Here is a 12193-nt window from a genome sequence, read left to right as displayed (position 1 = left end):
TTTGGAGGTAAACTTAGCATCATCTGAAAGCAATTGCTTCTTATAAACTATATTATCTTGTTGTCATGTTGTTGTATATTTTAAAGGATTCTTCGAACACATTAGACCTGCAACTTCTCTTGAATGACTCACATTCAATCAAGTGCATCAAATCCGTGGAATACTATTCTAACAATTATTAGATTAATGACATAAACATCATGTAAGCTGCTTTCCGGCTTCCTGATCATAATATCTTTCCACACTTTAGCTGTCATTCTTACCAACATCGGCCAAGTTTGCAGACTTCTTTGACAAGATAGGAGATCATTTGTTTATAGGTAACAGCACATTTTTGTGGTGCTACTTCTCTGGTATTTGAGGGATGAAATAGAATTCAACACACGTGTGAATCCATATGCAGATCAGAAACATAGAACAGAACAATGTTTATGGTGAGTTTCTGATGGCAATTTCAATCCACTCGACATGTGATTGGTGTTCTTTTGGTCATCTGAATCTTGTTGGCTTCAACCATTCACACTTGTTATTTTAAATTCTGAAGATTCAAGTGAGGTTTCAAATCAACAGAGGCTGTGAGAGTTCATGTTCAATACTGGATGAGAGAAAGTCGGCAGCATTTGAGCCTGAAGAGATGCACTAAAAGTTAACCTCACACATTAGTTGTTCATCTTTATTTGACCCTAAGAAGACACATCAGTTTGAAGACAAACATGAGTTTGCTCGAGAACTCTGCTTTTATCCGATTGCGGCAAAGTCGATGCACACAATTGTGGAGGTTAATTAAGAGTTGTACAGCAAATCTCTCCATGTTCTAATTTTCTTGGATCACCAAATGGGGTAAGGAATAATGACAAGCTTTTGTTTTCTTTGAAGCATCTATAAACATCTCTTTTATTCTCGACATGCAATTTGGATTGACTTGGTATCTTCCTATTAGAGCGAGACTCGAGTCAAAACTATATGAGTCTAACAACACCATGCCCGGTATACGATCTATGGGATGTTAGATGGATGTGGGACTATAGGTACATGGTAACTAAGGATAGACAGATCCAATGTATTGGATTCCCCTGTATCGTTTGGAGACTACGACGTAGTGGCCTAGTACGTATACATTCGATGAGTCAAGTGAATTATTATAGAGATAATAATTCACTAAGCTAGAAGTTCTGACAGGTATGACTCACGGCCAGCTTTCCTTCAGAAGTAGCTTTTAGAACATCTTATCTGCAAGTCAAGTCTAAATTCAAGTGCTATCAGAATTATGAAGAACTAATTTGTCACTATGATATTGTACAAAAATTTGAGGAAAAAATCTCAATAGAAAGATTGTCAACTAAATATTTGAAGTTGCTAACTTGCTGATCTATCAGAGGAGGATCAAGTAATCTTCCTCCCAGCTGAATCTTAAACATGATGCAGTTCACTGTATCAAATCAATCAGACTTATCTAATTACCAACATCTGAAGACTCTTCAATTTTGTTCAGATCAAGTGCACATTCAGATCCTCTACCAGCATTGGATTTGTGTCTCTTCTCTCCGGTTGTGCAAAGTGGATCCAATTCTCTCATCCTTTTTGCCCCTATGAGCACTCTCTCCTCTTCCATTCCTCCCAACTGACTTGACCTTCCGATGGAGGATGATGGTTGATCATGGTCACTGTGAGCATCCTCAGCTGCCATCTTGAAGTCTTCTACTTCAAATGTTGGATTCCATGTGACAGTCCTACTTCTTGCTGATTCCTTCCCTGAGCTTCTTCTCTGCCTCTCTTCTATCAATTGCCGGCGTGCCCGTTCTCCATCGACCAAGTGACAGAAAGCTTGAAACTCTGCAGACATGGTGCTTGCCTCACCATCACTGCTTTCTTTCTTCTCCATGTTCTGGTTGCTCTACACCTAATGAGAATGTGAGAGGAGATATGTTGCTGTTTTTGGGTTAACTATCTACTTGCAGACAGTAGTAATCCAGAGAAAGAACTTGTAACATATTTAAGAAAGAGAGAGGCAGAAAGCAAACATGACCTGCTCACCATTTTGATCTGTGGAGGGAGGGCCTCTTCGATTCCTACGATTTCTTCTGTGGCTGCAACTCTGATCACTGACGAGTTTAGAGTGTGAAGAGGGCCTGAAGGCTTCTATCTTATCTATCTGTTCTCGTTATGAGAAGAGTTGGGGTTAGAGATTCACTGATTTGCCTGTGAACTTCTTCATGTGTACGAGGAACTTGTGATTCAAATGTCACCAAAGTTACTTTGAATAGTTAATTACCCTCTTCTCATGAAAGTCATTGTGAATCTTTTGGCCAAAGTTTGTTCTGATGATGAAGTTCCTCTTCATTACTGATGTTATAGATTGATTCCTTGACTGAGGAGTCATATGGTTGATTTCCTTTGTTCTCCCCTATGGTGGTACTGTTTCAGAGCATCTTTAGTTATTTTGAGGGACACGTATTGCCAGCATCAATACTTTTTCTGTCTTTTTTGGTCTCCCTTTCTGCTTGAAATCTTGTATGATTTGGTATCTTCTGCAATGGACAGCACCTACTGAGTCTTGCCTTCACTTTCTATCATGCCTGAATCCATCTTTTAGATTTGTATCATTATCATCTCACCCAAAAGCTTGAGTAATTAAATAAGACATCATCAGATTTATATTCATAAAAGACTCATGCAAGTGAGGATAGCAGACAAACTCAATCTAACAGGTAGAACCAGATTAAGATATAGGATCTTCTGCTTTGTTACTGCCTTCAATCAAAATATTTATCATAGCAATAAAAATAAAATATGCAATCTGCCTTGCACATGATAAGAGATGTATTGGAAGCTACACTACTTTTTCTCAGGTCAACATAAACATGGTGGAGATGTATTGGAAGCTACACTACTTTTTCTCAGGACTTCACTCATTTGCAGTCAGATTCATATGAACTCCTGCAGCATCATTTAAATTGCTTGGATTGCTGACATCCCTGTCAAACAATGCAGTCACTACTCTCTCTGTCCTGTGGTCACAAGTTTCTGCAAGTCAGCAAGCCAACATCCATCATAATTTCCCCTGATTTTTCCTCTCACTTATCATTCAAGTCCTCAAATGAGAGATCTCATGAAAGTGGAGATTCTGCAAGTCAGCAAGCCAACATCCATCATATTTTCCCCTGATTTTTCCTTTCACTTATCATTCAAGTCCTCAAATGAGAGATCTCATGAAAGTGGAGATTATGCAAGTCAGCCAGCCAACACCCATCATATTTTCCCCTGATTTTTCCTCTCACTTATCATTCAAGTCCTCAAATGAGAGATCTCATGAAAGTGGAGAATTTTGCAGTGTTCTGGTCTGACAACATCTGTGAGTATGGTTAATATGAAATGCCTACAAAAAATGAAAGAAAAGAATCTTGGAGAGTCCATCTCATCAGTTATACAATGGCCTATGTTGTAGGGAGAACAAACGGCAGAGAGGTGTATATGTGGTGATAAGATGATGCAGTGCTGTGTGGATGCAAATGCAAGTCATGCAAACACACTTCAACTCAAAGTTTCAAAAGCATTCGAGGGAAGTTCCAAAGATTTTACTCTCAACTAGAATTTATGCTCATGTTTTAGCAAAGCCTGATCAACAAATATGAGCAAGTGAAACATGAGGGGAGAAAAGGAATGTAGAAAGAGTCAGCTCTCTCCGGCCTCATCAGCTCTCAATACCTGCTCAATTTGTGCCATCTTGTGTCCAAACATAAATAAGAAGCCTTCTCATATCTCTGATTTGTGGACAGAACTAGTGAACATTGCTAGTTGCAGTGGCATAATAATGCAGATTACAATCCCTGAAGTAGAGATATGAGAACATCTAATAAAAGTCCAGTAATAGTTACTTAAAAAGAAGAAAAAAATGAAACTTTTCAGCACAGTGCATACAACAGAGATGTAGTGCTCTGATAACTAAACATCAAGCTTTTCCAGGGGTAAATACAACCATTGACAGAAAAATCTCCAGATGGACTTTAGGCAACAATAAGTTGAATATCTTAATGAGGCTAACAACAAGTAATATATCCTGGAGCACAGAGGAAACTGTCACCAATGCTTCTGGTCTGTACGGAATGAAATCATATTTTTGGCATATGATTCATCTCAAATATATTTCTGTACTTAACCAGGCACTTACAAGTGAACCCAGAAGCCACAGTTCACATTAGGCATCAGTCCGAAGTTAAGTGCATGTAGATAAAACATTAAAAGAGGGGGGGGGGGGGGGGGAACCAGCCAATTTGCTCTATCCCCACAAAGCTCATCTTTTAAGTATAATTTGTGAGAACAATTTCCACATACTAAACTTCTCTTAGTCAAAGTCTCAATTATATGAAGGCTAGTGTACCTACTACGCCGATATGCATATCCAGGAGCAAATATTCCTTAAAAATATACGAAAAAGAATATGACTAACAATATATGAGAAGGGGTCAGAACAAATCATCATCAAGTCAAAGCCAACACGAAAAATAAGAACACAAAAATTGAGTACAAAATATAATAAGAGAGCTGAAAATGACAACAGTATGTTTACACTATGCAAGCACAAATCTATAATGAAGAAAAATGTGGAACATGGATAACACTATGCACCAGTCTAAGATTAATCCTGACAGTATGTTTATACAAGTTTCATAAATTAAGCACTTGACAAGTTACAGGGACAGAGTCCCTGTCTCTAGGCCTTTAGTTTTCCACTCATGCCACGCTTACTGTGCCAAACGCCACTGCGCTCCCCATTCAGCTGATTCCTTCTTGCTGCAACTGAACACTGATCAGCGCATGCACCATTACTACACATCTCAATCTGCGCCTTGCGCCGCCTCATCCGGTTCTCCAGCCTAACACTTCTAAGGGCTTGGGCCCTCTTTGCAACCTCCAATGCCTGTGAAAAGTTCCAAATTCTAATAATACCTTCCTCACCACCACATATGATCCTATCTGCACCAATGTCCACAGAGAAAAGATTGCAACCAAAGCCGTGTAGCATCCTTTGAGGTGGCTCCACTGCATCTGGTGTGGAGTGCCTGACCTGAGATTGCTGACTTGAAGTGCAAGATTGACCAGACTTCAACAGCTTCCTCACATCAATTAGGGCGATCCTCCCATCACTTGAAGATGACACAACCCATGGAAACTCAAAAGCAAGTGAATGAACAGGGCCTGTGTGTGGAATCCAAGTCGCAACTGGTTTAATATCTTCAGCATCACAGTCATGGCTAACTTGGTACATATGAATCATGCCATCCTCTCCTCCAGAAAATAAAAGATCTCCCAAATGGCTTCGAGTCAAAGAATAGGCATTACCCTCATGAGCATTATGGATAACAGTCATCAAGCATCCAGTATCAATGTCCCAAATATAAGCATCTCTACCAGCTGTGCTAGCAACAGTTCCACCACGAGGGACGAGAGACCACACCCAATCTCCATGCCTCAATGTCCTCAAGCATTTTGAATGAGTTCGGTCCCACATACGAACACTCATGTCCCATGAACCACTATAAATTCTGGTGGAATCTAAAGCAAGACAAGTAACAGGACCTTCATGGCCCCATAGGCGGAAGTTGCAGTTATGGTTCACAGAGACACCTGCAATGTCAAACAGGTGTGGATGCCCTTCAATTGCTCTCCAGCACTGCAGAAATGCATCTGTTCCGCCAGCTACCAAGAGCTCAGAATCAGCAGTGATAGCTCGAATTGTGCAACCGAGAGGGCGAGATACCGCAACCGACAAGCCTTCTTCCATGTCCCACATACGAATGACAGCATCATACCCTCCAGTAAAGATAAGTTTTGCTGACTGGAGAAGAAATACAGCTCGTACAGCTTCAGTGTGGCCATGGAGGTCCTCCATGCTGTACCGTCCCATGAACGATTTGCTTCTAAACTCCCTTTCCACAAATAACTCCTTCCAAGATTTATGGTTTGGGAAGCCAGGTCCAGCAGGAGGATTCAGTCCCCGTGGAGGACCCCATCTATCACAATAGAAATCCTTCCACCCATAATGGTCAGATGCAAGGCTATTGAGCAGAGTAGAGACACAGGACATGATGCCGAGATCTTTGGCATCGAGACACTGAAGAATCTCAGAAACTACAGTCGCAGGAAGGTCCGTGAAGGAAAGGGGTTGACCATTAGGACCTGCCTCATCAGCTGTCGTCCTCTCAGACTTGGAGTCACCTTTCTTCAAAAGAACCGAGGAAACAGATTTCCGAGTAATGGATTTGCTGTAAGGTTTCTTGCTGCACATTGGTTTCGAGCTGACACATAAAACTTGGGAAGGGACGCCAGCCCAGAGAACTTCTTCGTCCCAAGTACTGGCGGCAAACTTCTCTGGCAATGATTCCTCTATCCCTCGGCATTCTAAGGCCATAAAAGAGTCGAGCTTGGAACTAAATTGCAATTAGAACAGTCTCCTCTACCGCCAAAACAATTGTAAAATCCTCAAAGATCTCTTTTTGTCAAAGATTGAACAGCCAGAACCTAAATTAACGAAGACAAAAAAGCGAAAAGGGAAGAAAGAATGCTGTGGATCCCTTCTACAGGAAGAATTTGAGCCTAATTGAGAACAAAAAGACGAAGCAAAATGAAGAATCAACCAAAACCAAAGAAGAGATCCTTCCCAAGCTCCTATTCCTAACTAGTAATCTGCAAACGAAAAAAAGCCCCCTTTTTATCGATGCTAAAACCTAATCAAAGATTAAAAGTAAGCCTCGGAACAACGAAACCCTAACCCTAACCAAGATCCGCAGGGATAGAAAGCGTCAAATAGTAGGCAACCGGAACGAAGGGTGACGAATTGAAGGTACCTCGAGAACCCGACGATTCGATCCAATCTCGAGAAAGAAACCCTGGGAGAGACTTCGATCGGATCCGCCCACAAAAGGCAGAAGAAGGAAAGGTCGAAGACGAATATCTTTCTTCATTTCTTGGCTTCCCTTCCGCTATTTATATCCTCCACCGTCACGCCGCCAATGCCCACGATAACGGACGGCCAGATCTAACCATCCACTGAAAAGAAAGTGGTTGCAGCCGTTGATTTTACGGCTCATTAACGGTCGAGGAGTCGCTTATGAACCGTGGCGGTCTATTTTGGCCCATTTCCATGTATAATAGACAATTGATAGCATATCAGTCAATTTCGGTAATAAATCCTTTTGTGGAACTATAAGTATTTTTCTGAAATTTATTTCCTGAACAAAAGTTAATGACCTTTTCTCTCTGCATTCAGTTTTTATTTTAGAGACATATTCTAAAAAAGTATGATATTTCCTTTTTTTTGGTAGCTCTGTTTTAATTTTGAAAAATAGAATTTGATATGCCATCTGCATTGATTTCCTTGAAAAAGAAAACAACTCTACTGATCCCAAGTTTAAATTTATCAACACAAGGATATTCATTGCTAAAAGAATTATTATACACACACATGTATACATATACACACATACATATGTATACATATACAAATACACACATACATATACATACATATGTATATGATAAATTGATTGAAAGAGTACAACCTAATAATTGCATACATATGTATACATATATATATACACATACACACACGCATATATATATATATATATATATATATATATATATATATATATATATATATATATATATATATATATATATATATATATATATATATATATATATATATATATATATATATAATCTTAAATCTAGTATATGATAAATTGATTGAAAGAGTGCAACCTAAAAATTACATACAAGACAAAGGGGGTTAGTTCATGCTGAAAACATTAGGATGAATCATTATGACAACTGACCTCACAGTTTTAACTAACAAAAGCAACCATGGAACAAGCAATATCCAGAAAAGGATCATGTCCAAGCATGTCTTTAGGTCTACCAACTTTTCCCCAAAAAAAGATACACTTTCCTACTAATGCATCACACAGAATGATATGTACCTCAAACTAATAATAGTTCACATTAAGCTCCATGGTTCAGGAATATCTCAAGAGGTATAGCTTGTACAGCTCTTGATCCATGTTGGTTGTGTTCCTAAATATTGTTGCCAGCATCAAAAGTTCCCTAAATTTTGCCAAACAAGTGGCACAGCTCCAATGCGGGAAATCAGACTCCAGCTTCTACCAAAAAAGAAAATCACACAGGTTTACATTGATCCCCAATTTGGTCTGTGTTTAATCTTCTCATGGGTAACCAGGTATCTCACCAGGCATTGGAGCCAGCTCGTTGTTTCCGAATCTCTCCTCATCATAGAATGAAGCATGCACTACTCTTCCACCAAAGAAGCGACCATCAAGGTCAATTAATGCCTTTGTCGCTTCTTCTGATCTCTCAAATTGCACAAAGATCCTGACTGCTTCATCAGTTGGGAAGTTGGCCTCAGTGATTTCGAATATCAAGACACGTGTCACAGTGCCATACTTGGTGCACTCGGAGGCAACCTCATCTTCAAGCTCATCATCCACCTCTCCTGGTCCAACCTGGTAAGAAAGTAGTCTATTAGCACCTCCATTAAATTACTATTTTCTTATTGTTTATGTTCCTTCTATGAAGCAGGCCAAGATTTAGGACAACGGAAACAATTTTCAAATGGTATTAGGTACCTGTTCCAGAATGATTGACAACAGGTTTCTCTACAGCAATATATGAGGACAAGGGCTGAGTAGACAAATAATATCCAACACCCAGCATTCCAAGAGGCAGTAGTTATGACACTTCAAACTGGATTTCAAATGGAGGCTAAAGCAGTACAACAGCCTTCGAACGCTTATGCAATTAATATATCTTTCAGGTTCTTTCATCAGCTCACTAGCTTGTGTCTTTGAAATGAACATGGCTCCATATACCCCAAAGGAGGAGAAAAAAGTGACTGTACTTGTGCTACTCCAGTAAGTGAGAGTTGCACCAAAAACATTGGATCACACACATATAACAGAGAGAGAGAGAGAAGGCAAGAAAAGGAGAAGGGGAAAGCAAAAGAAAAGAAAAGCATACTGAAAAAGAGTGACAAGGATAACAAGAACAAAGGATAAACATTGTTGTTTGTATCTGTATAATGCATACAGAACCATGAAAGAGTCCTTTCTTTCCTATAAGAACAATATTGTTCAACAATCTTTTCTTTTCTTTACAACTAAGATTATTCAATGATCTTATGCATGTGAGATATATTCCCTTGTGTCATGAGCCTAAACCTAAAACCCAGAATTTCGTAATTGAATCTTGTACAAATAAAACCACATAAGAGAGGATAAACCTCAAAGATCAATCCACCAAAAAAAAACACTAGCGGAAGAAGTTACATTAACAATTTGCAAGTTAAAATAATAAGCACAAAGGAATTTTAACATATTAACCACTGCCAACATCTTACTAAAAACAATACATGTCTATTTGAAAGAACTTGGAGACGAGAACCCATGAAATGATATAGAAAAGCACAAAATATGACAAAAAAGAACAATTTAACTTTCACTTGGGCATGCATATTGAGCAATACGAGCACATGTCTACTGCCATTTATATAACTTATGGCAGCATAATGTTAACAATTGCAACATCAAAATTCAAAAGTTAATGCAGCAACACCTAAACAGGCATATGATCCGAGAAAACTGTATATGTACAAGAAAGCATGAGAATAGATTAGATAATAGCATGCAAAACAACAAACTTGCTGAATCTGAAACCACAGTGATAAAACAAGAAAGACATCCCCCTTACCATGTTCCGGAGTAGTACAACACGAGTCGGTGAGCTATTGAGATTAACACTTTTAGGCTTCTTATCTGGTTTAGACTCGCTGGCATTAACTATCACCCCAGCTCGTCTGTCAGTCTTTTTGGCCATCAGTGGAGTAGTAATTCCCTGTTCCTGCTTGCCGAGTCCCTGGCCTTCTTTCCAGCCCATCTTTGCCATCATCCTCTGTGCAGCAGTCATCTGCCCACCAACACCAATTCCCAATCCAGTCGAACCTGACTTTCCGATGCTAAACCCCTCCCCACCTGGAGGTGGAGAAGGTGACCTTGGAGCAACTCCCCCGCTTATGGCAGCACGTCTTCTCCAAGCTTCTTCACCAGAAATACTCAATGATGAGGACCTTGATTGATGATCATTATCCTCTCTCTCTGCAGCTTCTCGTTCCCTTCTTTCACGCTCTCTCTCCCTTTCTTCCTCTTCGCAACGCCTCCTCTCCAGCTCCCTCTTCATTTCAGCCTCAGCAGCTCTTTTCTTCTTCTCTCTCCTATACTCTTCATAATCATTTGGTCTTGCAGGATCATATTCCTCGATCACTGATGATGTTACCCCCACAAGAGCTGGCTGAAAGGATGAGCTTTTTGTACCATTTTCTGGTAAAGATGGTGGTGGAGCAGAAGAACTCAGAGTCTTCATTTGTGACGCAATTGAGCTTTTAGCTTTGCTTTGTGACTGCTGGTTCTTCAAAACGGACTGAGGAGGTGTAAGTACAGATGACGGCTTTCGCAATGTGGCTGGCGCCATCTTTGCGCTGCTCGACCAAACAGTGGAACTGCTGCTTTTCTCTTCATCAGCTGCTGAAGAAGGAGGCGGAAGGTCCCCATACAGTCCACCCAGCATTTTTTTTTCCTTTTCTCCCTTAATAAAACTGCCGGCAATCACAAAGATGTTCAAGCTGTAAACCTAGAAACACACTGTGATCTATTATCGACAATGTCAATGGAAAGAGGAACTAAACGTGAACATGCTCTTCACTAAGTTACAGTATTAACTAAGACAAACTGGGAGATGGCATGACTCTGATCTCAGTAATTAGAATTCAGCAAATATTCATGACTCTGATTTCAGCAATCGTCTTCTTCCATCTTTCAGTGGTCAAATTCTCAGAATAATCGAAAACTTAGGAAGCAGAACACAATCATCTCTTCTCGATTTTATACCAAAAAAGATTGAAAGTTGAAGAGATGAAAGAAGCAAAAGAACTCGACGCTGAAACCTAATCAAAGATTCAAAGTAAGTCCTATCCCTAACAAATCCTCTGCAAAAGCCCAATATTTAAGCCCTAATCTACGCTGAAACCTAATAAAAGATTAAAAGTAAGTCTCCGAACAACGAAACCCTAACCCTAACCAAGATCCGCAGGGATCGAAAGCGTCGAATAGTAGGCGACTGGAACGAAGGCTTACGAAATGAAGGTGCCTCGAGACTCGACGCTTCTGTTCAATCTCGAGGAAGAAACCCTGGGCAAGATTTCGATCGGATCCGCCCGCGAAGAGGCAGAAGAAGAAGAAGAAGAAGACGACGGAAAGGTAAAGGACTCTTATGTTATTTGTTGGCTCGCCTCCACCGTATCGCCTCCGGCGCTCGCGGACACGGACGGTCGGATCGGGTTAGCCATTGAAAATAAGGTAGTCTCAGCCGTTGATTTTACGGCTCATCAGCGGTCGAGGAGTCTCTTATGAACCAAGCCGGTCCATTTTCGCAAATGCCCATTTTCGCTTTTTACTAGTGATAATCTCTTTTAAAAAATAATAAAATATTATTTTTCTTATTTACAGAGTTGCTGACGACTTACCAATCAATTTATGGTAATTAATCCTTTTGAAGAATTATAAGTCTTTTTTCTTATATTATTTCCTGAACAAAAGTTAAACCACATTTTCTCCCTGCATTATTTTTTTTATTTTTAGAGATGTGTTCTTAAAATTTTTTTGAGATTTCATTTTATTCATTGTTGGTGAACAGATGTGCTGTGGCTGGTGAGTCAGCACGGTCTGGTCCACGGGTCAATGTCGGGAGTTTTCTGTCGGCTGGGCTGGATGCCGAGGTCGACCGGGCCCTCGCGACGGGGTATTGATCAGCGTTCCTTGTATGCCGAGCTACGTCTCTTCTTCTCCTGGGTGACTGGCAGCTCGCCTTTGTGAGGTGGCCGGATTTTCTTACAAAAATAGCCCTCGTCATGATCACCCGACGATGCCCCTCTGACGAGCAAGTCAGCGAAGTGATCAATTGATCTTTTTTTTCCCCACCTTGTCAGATGCTTGTTAGAGGTCTTTATAATATTGCACGTGGGTCGATCGTACGCGGGTTGGCGTGGTAGACATGTCAAACAGTGCCTTGGTACAAATTCTGACTTACGTGTCTCGGGAGCGGTTCTGCATCGGAATTCCCAAGA

The 12193-nt window shown here is 40.3% G+C and overlaps 2 protein-coding genes across 5 annotated transcripts; both read right to left on the bottom strand.

Moving 5' to 3' along the window:
• Nucleotides 1-4517: 4517 nt before the first annotated feature.
• LOC135620298 (F-box/WD-40 repeat-containing protein At5g21040-like) lies at nt 4518-6965 on the bottom strand. The gene has a single exon (XM_065123147.1). The coding sequence runs from the start codon at nt 6407-6409 to the stop codon at nt 4712-4714; it is 1698 nt and encodes a 565-aa protein (XP_064979219.1). The 5' UTR covers nt 6410-6965; the 3' UTR covers nt 4518-4711.
• An 859-nt stretch (nt 6966-7824) lies between these two features.
• Nucleotides 7825-11350, bottom strand: LOC135581491 (DNA-damage-repair/toleration protein DRT111, chloroplastic-like). 4 transcript variants are annotated; one of them, XM_018830947.2, is made up of 4 exons: nt 11205-11350; nt 9766-10701; nt 8249-8522; nt 7825-8162 (listed from the first exon to the last, which is right to left on the bottom strand). In XM_018830947.2, the coding sequence occupies exons 2-4, from the start codon at nt 10636-10638 to the stop codon at nt 8149-8151; spliced, it is 1161 nt and encodes a 386-aa protein (XP_018686492.2). In that variant the 5' UTR covers nt 10639-10701; nt 11205-11350; the 3' UTR covers nt 7825-8148. The 4 variants fall into 4 exon arrangements, with proteins under 4 accessions (XP_018686492.2, XP_064979216.1, XP_064979218.1 ...); XM_065123144.1 differs by having other exon boundaries at nt 7825-8522; XM_065123146.1 differs by having other exon boundaries at nt 7825-8522; nt 9766-10666; nt 11205-11349.
• Between the last annotated feature and the right edge of the window lie 843 nt (nt 11351-12193).

This window comes from Musa acuminata, chromosome BXJ2-8 (assembly GCF_036884655.1).
Source record: "Musa acuminata AAA Group cultivar baxijiao chromosome BXJ2-8, Cavendish_Baxijiao_AAA, whole genome shotgun sequence".
Classification (NCBI taxonomy): Eukaryota; Viridiplantae; Streptophyta; class Magnoliopsida; order Zingiberales; family Musaceae; genus Musa; species Musa acuminata.
This window is presented reverse-complemented; position numbering and strand designations above follow the sequence as displayed.